The 16515-nt window shown below is 36.0% G+C and overlaps 1 protein-coding gene across 1 annotated transcript in view; it reads right to left on the bottom strand.

The window, feature by feature from the left end:
- The window catches only part of CERKL (CERK like autophagy regulator), a gene marked incomplete at its 5' end in the record, with an annotated part of 100664 nt that overhangs the window by 38257 nt on the left and 45892 nt on the right, over positions 1–16515 (bottom strand). The window contains one exon of the mRNA XM_079782882.1: positions 12395–12631. Within this exon, the coding sequence (XP_079639008.1) occupies positions 12395–12631 (237 nt within the window). The remainder of the gene's footprint in view (positions 1–12394; positions 12632–16515) is intronic.

Below are 16515 nucleotides of genomic sequence, written 5' to 3'. Positions count from 1 at the left end.
ATGCAACTGACTTGGTCCTCAGTCCTTTGGTAACCCCTCAATTCATACTCTAGAGTACAGACCTTTTAGCACGCCGCTTTGCAATGAACCAGCAGTGTAAAACAGAATGGCCAACTGTTCCTCCGTTAGTAACAAATGTGCTAATATGTACTAGTTTAAACTTGATCTATCAGTGAGTCAATGAACCATGAAGGGTGGGGGTTAATCAGGGTGTTCTCCAAACAAAGGCTCCTGAGAGCTGCGGGGACGCCACTCCCAGACTCACATCTGTGCCGTTTTGAGTGCAGCACGATGGAAATGGCATGGCGTTGGTTCACCAAAATTAAGAGCCCAGGACCTTGTCATAGTCCTGTGTATCCTCACAGCCGTTTTACACAGAAAAGCAAGCAAGTTGTTGCAAAGAACAAAGCCAAACACAGGAAATAAAGACCTCCCTTTTGCTACAAATCTCAGGAGCTATTAATATTAAACTATACTCAGTTAATGTGTAACAGTGCTGGTAAAAGCCTAGCCTTTCACACATAAGAGCTGACAACTTCCCAGTGGAGCTCAGCGTTGGAGATACTTTATATTAGGTGATTTATATTAAATGCACCCAATTTCACTTTACTATCAGCAAAAGCTTATTGATGTGCATCTTTACACATACAGATAAAAATAACTCAATGCTATGTGGTTTAAAGTAACAAACAAGCCCACTAACTTCACACGCAGCCCACCAATGTGACATATCTTTCTAACAGCTGCAAGACTGAATAGCAGTTAATAGAAAAAAAAATCACCTGCTGTTGGTAGTACCTCAATACTTCAGTATTAATTAATAAAGGGGTCAAGACTATGTAGATAGAGCAAGAATACACAAGCAGGAAGGAGATCAAAGAGTGAAAAAGGGAAAAAAACCTAACCAAATATATCATCCATTTATTTTTACCAGATTTTTATAATCTATAAAGTGAATTTTAATTTATTTTGGAAGACATTTCCATATTTGGCTGGTGAACATGGAAAAAAAGGGTCCAAATCCTCTGGAAGGGAAGTTATTCAATATCTCACTAAACTACACATCACTTACACTTTAATCTAGAAGTCTACTTCTATAAAGTTACCCCCAAGCTACAACGGGTACAAATGTATTTATTGCAGCATTATTGGTGATTGAAGATATGAGAAATAATCAAAATGTCCAGACATTGAGATGTATTGAATAAAGTATGGTACAGACCACACAATGGAGTCTTATACAGCTGTAAAAAAAATAATGAAGCACTCTATGAAGTACTATGGACTGATTTTCAGTATTTGTAGTTAGGTGAAAAAAGTAAAGTGCAGAAGAGTTTATATGGTAACTTTTTATGTAACAAAGAAAATTTTTAAAATGCAATGATCCGGTAATTTTGCAAAAAGAAATATAGCTCAACCCGGCCGGTGTGGCTCAGTGGTTGAGCATCGACCTATGAACCAGGAGGTCACGGTTAAATTCCCAGTTGGGGCACATGCCGGGGTTGTGGGCTCAATCCCCAATAGGGGGCATGCAGGAGGCAGCCGATCAATGATTCTCTCTCATCAATGATGTTTCTATCTCTCCTTCCCTTCTCTCTTCCTCTCAGAAATCAATAAAAACATATTTAAAAAAGAAAGAAATAAATATAGCTCAGATAAACCAGAAACTAGTAGAATTAGTTACCAAAGAGGGATGAGGTGGAAAGAACACTAGAAGTATTTTTTTCCTTTGGAAACATGTTTCTGCCCCACACAAAGAAAAATATTAAATCAATGAGGATGATGGAGAAAATAAAAATAAATCCAAAAACTGAATATACTAGTAGACAGAAATCAAACCAACTATATTTCAGATAAATGACAAAACTATTAATATTAGGAAGGGAAAAAACTAATCCATATAATTTGTGAATGCAGAACTCGAAATATATGCCTTCAGTAGGGCATGGTAAAAAGAACCACCAACAACCTTGAACTAATTTTAGGAGGTTTATTTTTGATAGAGGTATGGTCGCAGCGGTTCTGAAACTATTTTGTGTATGTTATATTAATGGGCAAATGGGCAAATGTTGTTGTTGTTGTTGTTGGGAGTCAGAGTTCTCACTATGGAAGAGGGGAGATACAAATATGGAAAGGAGAGAAACAAGAAAGAATCATATAGGCTTGGATTACAGTCTAATAAGGTGTCACCTATTAAGCCAACAATTAGAAAGTGAGCACGTGTTCTAAGAGGCATGAAAAGTGCTACCAAACCTAATAGAGGAAGGGCCTGATTTTGCTGTGTGGCTCAACTTTGCAGAGGATCTGCTGGTTTTACAGGGCCTTGGACTGTAAACTGAACTTCGCTGGGCAAACAAGAGATGAGACACACTCTCAACAAACAGATTCCTAGCTTTGCCACTTAGCAAGTGGGAAGGCACTGAGGTATCTACCATAGGACCCAGCGGGCACAGATGAGCACAGGCTGCAGAGCCCAGGAACCTGACCACACAGTAGGCTTCACCTTCACCCTTTGCTCTTTTCATTGGAAAAATAACTAGTGTCTGAGTAGTAGAAAAAGGAAAACATAATTCTTCAAGATACATAATGTTCTACGTGCATTAATTTTTCAAAGAATAAAATTTTTAAAAATAGATGTTTTCTCTTGAATGATGAGAAAATATGATTGATTTGAAAATATCACAATGCTATAGCATATAGTCATTGCCAATATCTAGCTACCTGCCTTAAACAGTAATAAATATATTTACACAAGATTACAATAAAATTCTTCAAGCAATATAGTATCTAAATATGACACAATTTCAAAACCATTAATGGTAGTCTAATGAATGCTACGGAGATTAATAATTTGTCACTTAATATGAAATATGTATTTCCTACTTATGCAAACTAAGAATGATGCTTTATTATTTTTTACTTCATTTCTTTCCAGTGAAAAAGTTATTAAATGATAATCCATTATACTTGCATCCTAGAATTGATCCAATTTCTATCTTTCTTGTATGCTGTAAGCATTTGTGTTTTGCAAAACTCTGCTAAAGATAAAGCCTGGGAATCAGTCACAAATCAGTGTATTAATATGTGTTTTTAAATTCCTTTAAGCTAGTAAAAAGAAATATCTGCAAATTTTTCATAGTGCATGCTCAATTCATTCTAAGGCATTTGAGAAACCTTAATTAATAATAGTGACAGTCATGATGAGAAATTTTTAAGAATTAAGAAATGCATTTTATTGTTACTGTTCACCCTAAATATTTTTAAAGTATGTTCTTATTAATTTTAGAGAGAGAAAGGAAAAGGGAGAGAGATAGAAAAAAAAACACACACATTGATGTGAGAGAGAAACATGGATCTGCTGCCTCCTGCACACCCCAGTAGGGGGATTATATATGCCCAGTCATATAACATACACAAAATAGTTTCAGAACCACTGCGACCATACCTCTATCAAAAATAAACCTACTAAAATTAGATCAAGGTTTGTTGGTGGTTCTTTTTACCATGTCCTACAGAGCCGCACCCCGGGCATGTACTCTGACAGGGAATGGAACCAGCAACCTTTTGGTGCAAGGGACAACGCCCAACCAACTGAGCCACACTGGCCAGGGCTCACCCTAAATATTGAGCGTGAGCTGTAGAATTCAAATACTGTAGAGTTCTGAATCATTAATGTTGGAAAAAGAATGCAAGAGAGGAATAATCTCCAAATAAGATGATATAGCTCTTTTCTAACAAGAGAAGTGTTTGAAATTTTTTTTTTTCGGGATAAAGTCTAAACCATCCAGTATATATAATATACTTAATGATGGTAGAATATATGACTGGCCTGGTAGACAAGAGAATGAACAGAGGTTAAGGGCTCACGCTCCAGACTCAGACACACAGATTTGTCCCCAGTTCCTCTACCATATACGAGCTGTTTAACCTCAGATTAGCCAATTTTTAAACTATATTAAGCCTTCGTTTTCTCATATACAACTTAAGAGATGATAATGAGAATAATAATTTACTTAATTCTACTATTTGCTAAATCATGTGGTATTTTAATTCTTCAAATTTAACAAAACACACAAGTATTATTTCTTTTTTATGTGAACATATTTGTAGTTCTTGATGCTAGTATTATAAGATTTAATGATCTAATTTATAAAAATTGCGTACAAAAGTGGCACATAGTAAATGATTAATAAATGTCAGTTATTATTAAGATTTCAATTTTTAAAATAAGGACTTCTAATTCAGCAAAGGAAAAAATGTTTACTCTATTTAACAGCATAAAAACAATTCAACATTTTACTGGCTACATTTAGAGAATTCCTTAATTAGCCTTTTGAATATAATCACTTAAGGTATGGCAAAGCACACTTAATTTTTTTCTCTCTAGAGAATAAATTTTGTTACACAAAAGATATAGTCAAAGGACTTTTATCTAGCAAAAAGATTTTGGAATATACCAGAAATAACTTGAGAATGAATCCACCTCAACTCTTATTCTCAAGGTACTCAATGACTGAAGCAGGAATACATTGTCTTTTATCAGACACCAATTACTTGTTTTTAAATATAATTATAATGAATTATGTACAAAAATAGATTCCTTCATTAGGACAAAAATGCTGTAGAGGCCAGTGAGAAACACTTGGGAAGATGGCTTGTGTCACGCATCCCAAGTATACACAGCATTAATAGTTTGTAAGGGAAAACTGTAGTTTGCTTTCAGCTGAAAGAGCAATGGCTGTGAGAGCTGATGTTATTAAGAAAAGAAACTTCAAGTGACAAGAGAAACCCTAGGCATGCCCCTGTCCGTCTTTAATAGGCTTTTCCGAGTCAGTCCCACGGCATAAGTGTGATATCACAAGACCAGGAATAGGTGTTGGCTAACCTTTAAGACTATTTAATGTAATAAGAATATATAATGTCCTGCCACCCACAATTAATCCTTACCAAGGCAGCTTTGGTAAGGTGGAGTGCAGAGTTTTATATATGTTCATTAAATCAAACTTGTGTTGTTCAAATTTTTGACATCTGTGGTTCTTGGCCCTGGCAACACTTTAGAATCACAGAAGGGACTTCTAAAGGCAACTCATGCCTCTGTCCATCCAGACGTATTTAATCAAAGCCCCAGAATTTTCAGACTCAGGAAAACTTCAAAGCAACCTCTCTTTAACTCGATTTCAATCTTTCATTTGATAAAATATATTTTTCTTATTTGCAAATTGATTGAAAAGCAGTATCTCATAAAGTTATAGAAAGGAAAATACTTAAATATATAGGGTGTCAAAAATGTATAACACACTTTGAATAATTATAAAGTCAGTGTTTATTAAAATACATTTCATTTCAAAATTGAGCTATCAGCTGTTACAGTCTGTACACATTTTTGGGGGGACACCCTGTATATTTAACAAGTAACTTCTATTGAAAAGAATACAATTACATGGACAACCTCTGGCAGTTCAAACTCTGTGATTGCCATAATGAGTGTATATTTGAGTACCTAACAAAATCATGAGGTCTCAGTGTGCCTGGAGGTGAACAAAAACAGGCATGACAAGGTGAAAATACACTGATGGGTTATCATCCTAGGGATGACTAAAGCAGAAGTTTTCAAATGTTTTTGCTGTAAAAGTTTTAAACAAGGCCTTACTCAGAACTACTAAATATAAAACAGATCAATGAGGAGGCACACGGGCTCAGGAGTGAGTGAGTGGCAGGTGTGGCTCCTACCCAGTGAGGCATGTCCTGGGGGAGGGTGGTGACACTCCACAGAGCGCAGTTTGAAACCACTACGGAGGCAGACGTCACGTGATCTCTGCTGGGCAGAGTACTTCAACTGGGATTGGACTTCAGTATTTACATGTAAATGAGGTAATACATATTTAATCAGTTTTCACATTACTATAATATATATTGCTAGTAAAAACATATTCAGAAGTGGCATGCGTGATTTTAATGTCGAACTCAACTGGTCATAAAACAAAGTCTCGGATCACTTTTTCAGTGCTTCAAGAGAGAAACTACCCATATTTCAGAAATAATGCTCTTGCAGTAAATAACTTGTCCCTAAGGAGACAAGTGTTGCCAATTCAAAGAGTGCACAACCAAATGTCTGAAGCTATCATACTTGCGACATGTTAACAACGGCTCATTTTAAATAATCATTATAATGTTGATTTCCAGTTTATTTTTGCTTATAAGTACATCATTTGGCAGCATATCCAAGTAAAACTTCACATCATTCTGTTCTGCTAAGAAAAAATATCTTCCTGGTTCACAAAAATATGATTGATGACATAGCTTGGATTTTTTTTAAAGAACCCAAAATATATTGCACCATGATTTTCTTATATAAGACAACATAAGTATTAAGCAAAAATCAATGTTTTTACAAAGTCTGAGTTTGGGCTATCAAGGAATGCATCCAATTAAGACCAAATTATTATCACATGGAAAACAGATTTGACATCAAGTGGGAAACTAGAAAAAATTACTCATATGTAAATAATTTTTCCATTTTCCTTATTTTTTCATAGCTGAAAACTGAGTGAGGCTGTTGAGTGAGAAGATAAGAGCAGGCTCATTACAAGAACAAAATTTATTAAATAAATATGGCTCATTTATATTTGCCTATTTATAAAATTACCAGGTAGAAATGAAACAGAAAATTATCAGAAATAACTCAAACAACTGAGTGCTAAAAATACCTTTGTTAATTGTCTCTGGGTAACCATTAAGTATTAAAAATAATTCGCAAAACCTACATATACCAGCAAAATTCAATGGTCCTGTGCTATAAGGGTTCTTCTGTTTCCTTGATTATTTCTATTTTTTAGTTCCAGTTATTATCTTATCTGCCTATTTTAATATATGAGTATCCCCAAGATTCTGTATTTAGTCCTCTGCTTTTTTAAAACTCTATATTACTTTCCTTGCAAGCTTTCATCTATTCCCATCACATTAGCTCTTCTTCTTCACCTCTTCATGTATTCTCAAATATGAATATGCTTTAAAGTATAGATTTCAGAGTCTAGAAGGTTGCTTGGTTCAGGATCCAGAAGAACTTGCAACTCACCATTTCTAGGAAACCCAAATATGCAGAGACTGATCACACCCTAATTTAATGAAAATTAACATATCTAGTGTACACACATGCTATATTTAAAGGTTGTGCATGTTTGCTTTGTATCACAGATGTAAAAAAAGCAGAAAAGACTTAAACGAGTTTCACCACAATGACTATGTGGTAGGCTTATCACTCACTACATATCCGCCTTAATCAATCACATTTTTAAAAAAATATATCTTTTTATTAATGTCAGAGAGGAAGGGAGAGGGAGAGAGAGATAGAAATATCAATGATGAGAGAGAATCATTGACCGGCTGCCTCCTGCATGCCCCACACTGGGGATCGAGCCCACAACCTGGACTTGTGCCCTGACGGAGAATCGAACTGTGACCTCCTGGTTCATAGGTCAATAATCAACCACTGAACTATGCCAGCCAGGCTCAATCACATTTTTTAAAGACCTGAATTTCTGAATCAATGATCAATAGTTATAAACCTTACTAGTTTGTTCATATTTTCATTGTGGTCTTTAATACATTTATAATACAAGTTTCCTTGTTTGTCCCCAAGGGCAAAAATGTTTTATACAGGATTATATCTCATTCATTTCTGTACTCCCAACACTTAACACAGTGCCTGCTACAGAACGTGTGTTGGATAAATTAACCTATATTGCCTATTAGTGAATAAAGTTATGGTAACTTTTCTATTACTAAGAATTTTTTTAAAAATGCTATGCTTAACTGTGTAAAAGGACTTAACATATTTTCCAAGAAAAACAGAAACCATGTTGAAACTCCTTTTTTTATATTTATAAACCCCCTTTCTCCTGGTCAGTCTTTGTCAGTTAGCCTTTAAACTTAAAGTATTGGAAAGTTGCCTGCCTTCTCCCCTTCTAGTGCTGCCAATTTGTTCTTTCCTCAAAAATTCATCACATCTTATTCATTGCTCCAGTTCAACATATAAATGCACATATTTGAAAGTAACTCAATATCCAAATACACTAAAATTGTAATTGTTAAGCTAGTTAAACTAAAAGATGAAGTTGAGGCTTTCATGATTTTCTTAATAGAGGGGGAAAGTGGGGAAAGATGCAAAAGGCTGGCAGGAAACAAATTCAATTTGCTTATTAAAGACAACATTCAAATAAACAAATGCAAAAAAAAAATTTTTTTAATCTGCTGGTCTTGCCACAGCACCAGTTAAAAGCAAGGTCTTGGATTTTAAATAGTGATGTCTAATATTCAATTGTGAGTCATTTTTATAGCCCACACCCCCGCCCCTGGCCTCAAACTTAAGTCAAGTCCGCTTCAAACACAAATTCCTTGGGTGAGGACTTTAAAAATATAAAATTGGAAACCAAGGAACAATCACCATCTGTCAAACTTGATGCATGTAGTACAAAGAGGGACATGGATGTGAGTCGGGAAGGTAATCCACAAATAGACCAAACCCCGTGGAAATCAGAACCAGAGAGGAAGGCATGTATGGCATGTGGATTGAGCCAATTGTTTGTCTCTCAGATGACAGGCACTTGAATGAACACCTAGATTACATGGATTTGAAAGTGAAAGAAACAATCAAGAAAAATGTTCTAAGACTGTAACCTTAAAAGTGAAGTATAGGTAGAACACAATGTTTGGTAGAGAGCGTTGGAGCCTCCACCATTCATTTTTGTAGGATGAAGGTGACACTGTCTTTGTGGGGCTCAGGGTGGAGAAGGAGTTGGCTCCTCCCACAGGACCTGCTGAATCCAATTGGGGGTACAGATGGATCAGACATTTATTCAGTCTGTCTTAGTTAGATTTCTTCATTTTTATTGGATGATTTCAATCCTGTCTTGTTTTTTTGGGGGGTTTTTTTGCTTGTCTACAGACATGTGCAAAAAAATAAGACTAGACCACCTTCTTACAGCATACACAAGAATAAACTCAAAATGGATTCAAGACTTAACCCTTTGCACTCGCTTGCTTTTTTCTCGATTCCTTTATTCTAATGCTAACCGTGTCGAATCACACTCGACATCCGAGTGCAAAAGGTTAATAGTAAGACTCAAAACCATAAAAATACTAGAAGAAAACATAGGCAGTAAAATCTCGGACAATCCTCATAGCAATATTTTTTTCTGATATATCTCCTCGGGCAAGGGAAACAAAAGAAAAAATAAATAAATGGGACATCAAACTAAAAAGTTTTGCACAGTGAAGGAAACCATCAATAAAATGAAAAAGGCAACCCACTGAATGGGAGGACATATTCTCCAGTAATACATCTATCTAATAAGGGATTAGTATCTAAAATTTATAAAGAACTTTTACAACTCAACACCAAAACAAACAATCCAATTGAAAACTGGGCAAAGGATTTGAATAAACACTTCTCCAGAGAAGATATACACATGGCCAACAGATATATGAAAAGATGCTCAACATCACTAATCATCAGAGAAATGCAAATTAAAACCACAATGAGATAGCACCTCACACCCATCAGAATGGCTATCATCAATAAATCAACAAACAAGTGTTGGTGAGGATGTGGAGAAAAGGGAACCCTAGTGGGAATGAAGATTGGTTCAACCTCTATGGAAAACAGTATGGAGTGTCCTCAAAAAATTAGAAATGGAATTGCCTTATAACCCAGCAATTCCACTTCTGGGAATATAGCTGAAGAAATCCAAAACACTCATTTAAAAGAATATATGATAGATGCACCCCTATGTTCATTGCAGCATTATTTACAATAGCCAATATATGGAAACAACCCCAGTGCCCATCAACAGACAAGTGGATCAATCTATTTTATTTTAACCAATAAATCACTCTGTACTCCAGAGCCATGCCAGAGAATATGACCGCATTTATTATAATACCTTTAACTCTTATCAAAATCAAAGGTACAAAAAGCAACATTCCCAAAAGATGAGAGCTTAAAATGTATATAATTCACCTAGATTTTAACCCTAGATCAAACCAAAACATCATTCATTAAGATGGGGGGAAAAAATTGAACAGTTTTGGATTTTTTTTTTTTTTGGACAAGCTCCTCTATTCCTATAAAATTGCTCTTACTAAATTACATTTTGTTGTGATGTCCTATGCTTACTCACTATTGATTTGATGGGTGAGATATATTGAGGACGTTGCCTCTCACATCTCACTCAGCTAGCCCTTCATAAGCTCCATGAGAAAAGATACCCTCAGACCTCCAGTGCAAGGAAGAGCTTTGCCTCTCCTAAAAGGACACATTCTTATTTTATAGACCAGGCAAGTCTCATGGGTACCTGCCAGTGTTAGAGAAGTTTATTAAATTGATCTCATTAATGTTTCATTTTTTTTTAGATTTAAAAAATCTCTTCTGACATGAATTTAAAATAACACCATGAAAGACCCACTGTTAAAGTGGAATGCTTTAAGTTAAATATACAGGGTGGGGCAAATGTCGATTTACAGTTGTTCATATGGAAAATAATACAATTGTAAATAATAACGCAAGAATAAACTCTGTGTTTTGTGTAGTCACAAATGTAAACCTACTTTTGACCCACCTGTATGTATATGTGTGTGTGTGTGAGTGTGTGTGTGTGTGTGTGTGTGTGTGTGTGTGTGTGTACAGTTTATACAGTATATACTTTCTCTGTTTTCAGGGAGATGAACTAAACTAAGGCTTCTGTGGTTTTCTATCTTCTTAAAAGGATCAGGTATCCTCGAAGGTCCCAAGGGGGCTAACAAGGAAGCACAGGGGCCTTAGTAACAGGGTCACCTAGTTTTACTATGTCACATCAGCTTATCTTTTATAGGTGTAACCTATCAGTTGGCTGCCCTTGACCAACTTAGGTCCTCAGTCTTTTTTTTTTTTTCCAATTACATTTACATTGAAAATTATTTTATATTAGTTTCAGTGTACAGCACAGAGGTTGGACATTTTTATAATTTGTGAAGTGATCCTCCCAATAAGTCTAGTACGCACCTGGCACCACACCCAGTCTTCTTAATTAACGATGCCTGGCCTGAAACGGCCCAACATCACCATGTGCCTGCTCTTTGCCTGGCACCCATCTCTGTCCTGTGTCATCTTCCTCCAGACTGCACCACCAACCACACCAGCTGCCTCTACCCTGATCAATCTGGCAAACAGAAAGAAATGAGCTAAAAAGAAAGCAAGGTTTACAAATCTATGAGAAAAAAAGAAATCCCAAAACTCAGTGTGGTTATTTAACAAGATACCTTCTAAAAATCCACCTTGCACTATGTTTGAATTCATGCATTTTATTTAGGACATAAAATACAAATAACATATTTTCAGATACATTGACTTCATTAGGAGTTAATATTCTAGTAAATATGTTCTCTTTTCACTGATTATTTAACTTTAGAAAAATCTATCCTGAAATAAACAATTTAAATATTATCTGCAAAAAAAGCTCTTATTCTCAAGCCACACAGTACATATATGCACTTGCCATCATTGTATAGGTATAAGGAAAATAAATTCTAATATAAACTCGAAACATTAATAGAAAAATAAATATGCTTTCAAAAACAACTCTCAACTTAACTAAATTATTTAAGAACTGTGTTATTTCAGATTATCGAAGTTTCTGCATAGAAATGGTCTTTCAAGAGTTACTTCCTGCCCTAACCAGTTTGGCTCAGTGGATAGAGCATCAGCCTATGGACTGAAGGGTCCCAGGTTTGATTCCCACCAAGGGCATGCACCTTGGTTGCTGGCTTGATCCCCAGTAGGGGGCGTGCAGGAAGCAGCTGATCATTGTTTCTCTCTCATAGATGTTTCTAATTCTCTATCCCTCTCCCTTCCTCTCTGTAAAATCAATAAAAATATTTTTTAAAAAAAGAGTTACTTCCTATCTCATTCTATGAGGCCAGTATTATCCCGATACCAAAGCCAGACAAACATACTACAAGGGGAAAAAAACCAACCCACTACAGACCAATATATCTTATGGATAATGATGTAAAAATCCTCAACAAAATACCAGCAAAGAAAATTCAATAACATATTAAAAGAATACACCATGACCAAGTGGGATTTATTCCTGCATTGCAAGGATGGTTCAACATATGAAAATGTAATTCACCACATTAACAAAATGAAAGAAAAAAACATATGATCTCAATCTATGTAGAAAAAGCATGTGACAAAATTTAATGCCCTTTCATGCATAAAACACTCAATAAATTGGGATTAGAAGGAAACTATATCAACCTAAGAGTTTCTGTGCTCATAAATACAATACCATGTTTAGATTAATAACTCACATCAAGGAAACTAGACTCATTAAAAATTCCCATAAGGAGTACTTACCTGCCAAAATTTTCTTGAACTGTCGAAACCATATGTTGCAGTGGTCTTCACTTAAATTAATAAGATCGAGTGTAGAATCCTTTAATTTATTTTGTTCCTTTTTCAAACAGATGAAGAGTGTGATGCCCAATAAAGTGCCATTTCCACTAGCAAAATAACGCCGTTTCAGTTTGACAGAGAATATGTCCTTGAGTTCAATAAGTTCTTCTTTACATAGCAAGTCATACTTGGAATCACCTGAAAAGACATTAAGTTTTCCAATCAAAACCATTGTGTCCATATCTACCATGTACAAATCATAGTAAAAACCTAGAAAATCTTTCTCATTTATAATCTTACTGATTGTCCTTTATGTCAATCTCTATATAAGATGGGAAGGAAAGACAAGAAAAATTGGGTCTGCTTTCCCAAGAATTAAAAATAGAAAAATGGAAGACAGTCTCTGCCACTCAAGGCCGAGGACATTCAAAACCTGAGGATAAGAACATAAAGCAACATTTCAGCAATAAAAATGGGAATCCCACCAGAGTCTCTGTGCCACTAATATGGACAGAGTAAAGTAGTGGAAAGAACAAAATGCACTAACAAAACTGGGTTTATGACAGGTTGTTGAAGGCAACATTTAAAGGAAAGAAAATGTGCATTCTAGGTAAAGTAACACATGTACAAAAGAAGGCAGAGTAAGATTATCATGATTAGAAAATATGAATCCCTGCTGATCTAGAAAGAAGGTTCCACTGGAATGTCACCACAATCGGGCTTTATTTTATAGAGGCTCGAAATTTTATTGTTTAACCACAGATCGGAAAATAATTATTGTAGTCAAGGACCCTTCCAATGGACTCTCAAAGTAGGAGTGTCCTTTTACTTCTGCAAAAGTACTTCTAAAACTTCTACTCTGGCCAACGTGGAATTGCAGGCACTGATTTTACCTTCTGTCTGAAACAACTTAAAAAACATACAAGATAGCTGAAGCTTCAGTTTTCAGATGTCATACGAGAGGTGGCGCAGGACAGTGATTGCTGAGAAAAGGGCAGCAAAGGAGCCACATGATTGCCTCCGCTGACTCCTTGAGAGGCTTCTAGGCCACAGTAGGGCACCCATAGGAGAGCTGGTTGTGTCCCTGGGCTGAGGAGAAGTTAGGAGTCTAGGAAAGCCAAGACGACCACAGTTCACTGGGCACCTTACTGGAGAGGAGAGGGCTGCACAGAGAGAACTCTGTGGATCTGCAGAGGTGCCCCTTGAGTCTTCAGCTGAGCGTGGATCAGCATATGTGTGAGGCCACAGGAAGGACCACCCAGAGGATTAAAGAGAACAGTGCTCAGAGATCCCACCGGTGACGAAATATTGAAATTCGCAGGACATTGGGGAGAGTACTTCGAAGAGTTCTGTCTCATTAGTGAGCTGACCAACGCCTGCATTCATTCCACCCAACAAATCTAAAAAGCAGGTCTCAAAAGGATTGAACTGTTTCCAAGTAACTTAACTATATTCTAGAGCAAACCTCAAGAGTATTTTTAGGAATACCAAAATAATCAGTAAGTCTACATGGTAAAATTCATAATATCTCCCAGTCAATCAAAAGTTACTATGAATATAAATAAACAGAAAAAATATGACACATGATAGGAGAAAAAGTAATCGGAAGAAACCAATGCAGAAATGACAACAGTGCTGAAACAGCCCCAGAAAGCAGAGGCCCTTGCTCAGCTCCCTTAGCCCTTAAGCAGGGATATTCTCAGACTGGAGTATTGTTATGTATTAAAAGAGTTTCCTCTACACATGTATTTTCATACATCTACTTGGATGCTTCCTGTCTAATTTGTAGGAGCCCTTCAGATATTCTTGAAATCAGTTTTTTACTATATATGTCTGATATATGTTACAAATAACTTCTTCTAGGCCCATGGTCGGCAAACTGCGGCTCACGAGCCACATGCAGCTCTTTGGCCCCTTGAGTGTGGCTCTTCCACAAAATACCACGGCCTGGGCGAGTCTATTTTGAAGAAGTGGCGTTAGAAGAAGTTTAAGTTTAAAAAATTTGGCTCTCAAAAGAAATTTCAATCGTTGTACTGTTGATATTTGGCTCTGTTGACTAATGAGTTTGCCGACCACTGTTCTAGGCTACTCTTATATTAGTTATGACCTTGAATCTCAGATAAATTTTAAATTTTTATGTAGTCAAACATATAAAAAGAAGAGCTTCAAGGACAGAAGGGAGGACATATAGAAAGAAAGAAGAAGGTAAGAAAGAAGAAAGGGGAGGAAGGATACAGAGAGGGAACAAAGAACCATTGGGAAAGAGAAAACATGGGAGAGAGAAATTCTTTTCATTCAAAGTCCTATATTATAGTCTGAATTTTTTACAATGGGTGCTTTACTTTAACAACAAATAAGTCACTGGCTGTTCCAATTTAAAACCTCTTATAAATTGCAGATTTAAAGATACTAAACCAACAGCTAAGATCAAACTTAGCAGTGAAAACAAGAATTCCTGGAAATAGGGTAATAATACCTATTATCATTCTCATTATTCCCAATTATTCGGGACATTCTGCCCAATACCATATGTAAGAAAAATGAAATAAAAGATAACCATTGGTGGTGGGAGGGGCAGAGAGGGAGTACATGCCTAACAGATATAATATTATCTATAACTATTTATAGATGATATCATAATATATTTGTAAAACCCAAAAAGAATCAATTTAAAATCACTGGAACTTAAAAGAACACCAGAAAGGAAGCTATTTACAAATATATTAATACCCAGGAAGAAGGCGTAATGGAGATAAAGACATTCCATAAAAACTAGCACATTATACTTAGGAATAAATTTAATAAAATAATCCTGGACTAACATGGGAGGGGAGAGCATTTAAAATATACTGAGAGACAAAGAATTAAATAAAGGGGGACATACCAAGTTTCCAAGATTACATATTTTTCATAACAGTATTCTCATTATTAATACTTATAATGCAATCCCAATCACAATCTCATTAGTATTTTCTTTGATGTAAGGGGCAAGGAACCTAATCAAATGGTTATAAATTTTATTAAATAAATATATTACATTAATGAAGAAAATGTTTTTAAAGTACAGTAATGAGAGGGAGTACATGCCTAATCAGATATAGTATTTTATAAAGCTACTAGAGGCCCGTTGCATGAAGATTCGTGCAATAGGCCTTCCTTCCCCTGGCTGCCGGCACCAGTTTTCCTCCAGCACCCAGGACCCAGGGCTTCGCTCTGGCCACCGCCTTCCATCTTCGCTCTGGCCGGAGCCTTCAGAGTTCGCTCCAGCCAGAGCGCCACTCCTGTAGCTACCTCCACCCCCACCAACCCCCTCATAGCAGGCGTCCCGCACCGCCCTGCCATTCCACCCCTGCATATGCAAATTAATGCACCATCTTTGTTGGGTTAATTTGCATACTCACTCCTGATTGGCTGGTGGGCGTCACGGAGGTACATTCAATTTGCCTATTTCTCTTTTATTAGTGTAGATAATAATGAAAACATTTGGATTATATAAGTGACTGGTCTAAAGAAACAACACTCATATACATTTTAAATGTCACTAATGGGACAATAATGGCATCTCAGTTCAGTTGGAAATACTGAGTAAATGGTGATTTAGAACTAGTTAATCTTTTTAAAAAGAAAAGAAAAATCAGAGCCCTATATCTTAATGTACACCAATATATCTAGATTAGATAAAACTATGTACAACCATAAATTAGTAAAGCCCTATATATGACAGTATAGGCAGATATACAGAGACTAAGATATTTAACATAAAAGTTATTTAATTGCCTATAAAGTCCTAGGACCCATAAATGGAAGTCACAAGCAAAGGCGGCCAACTGGGCAGAAATATGCACAACATATGACAGTTAAATAATCTATTTAATCAAGGAAAGAAACACTTTGGTGGGAAAGTACATAAAAGACACAAGACAGGAATTTCACAAAAGAAGAAATGCAAATTGACCAATGAACATATGAGAAAGTTCAATCTAATTAGTAATCAAAGAAATGCAAATCAACACAACAAGATACCATTTTTTTGCCTTTTAGATTGGCACAAGATCAAAAATAATGCTCAATGATGATTTGGG

The sequence above is a fragment of the Cnephaeus nilssonii genome (genome assembly GCF_951640355.1).
Source record: "Cnephaeus nilssonii genome assembly, chromosome: 10".
In the NCBI taxonomy this organism is placed as follows: Eukaryota; Metazoa; Chordata; class Mammalia; order Chiroptera; family Vespertilionidae; genus Cnephaeus; species Cnephaeus nilssonii.
The sequence above is the reverse complement of the archived record's forward strand: the minus strand, read 5'-3'. Positions and strand labels throughout refer to the sequence as shown.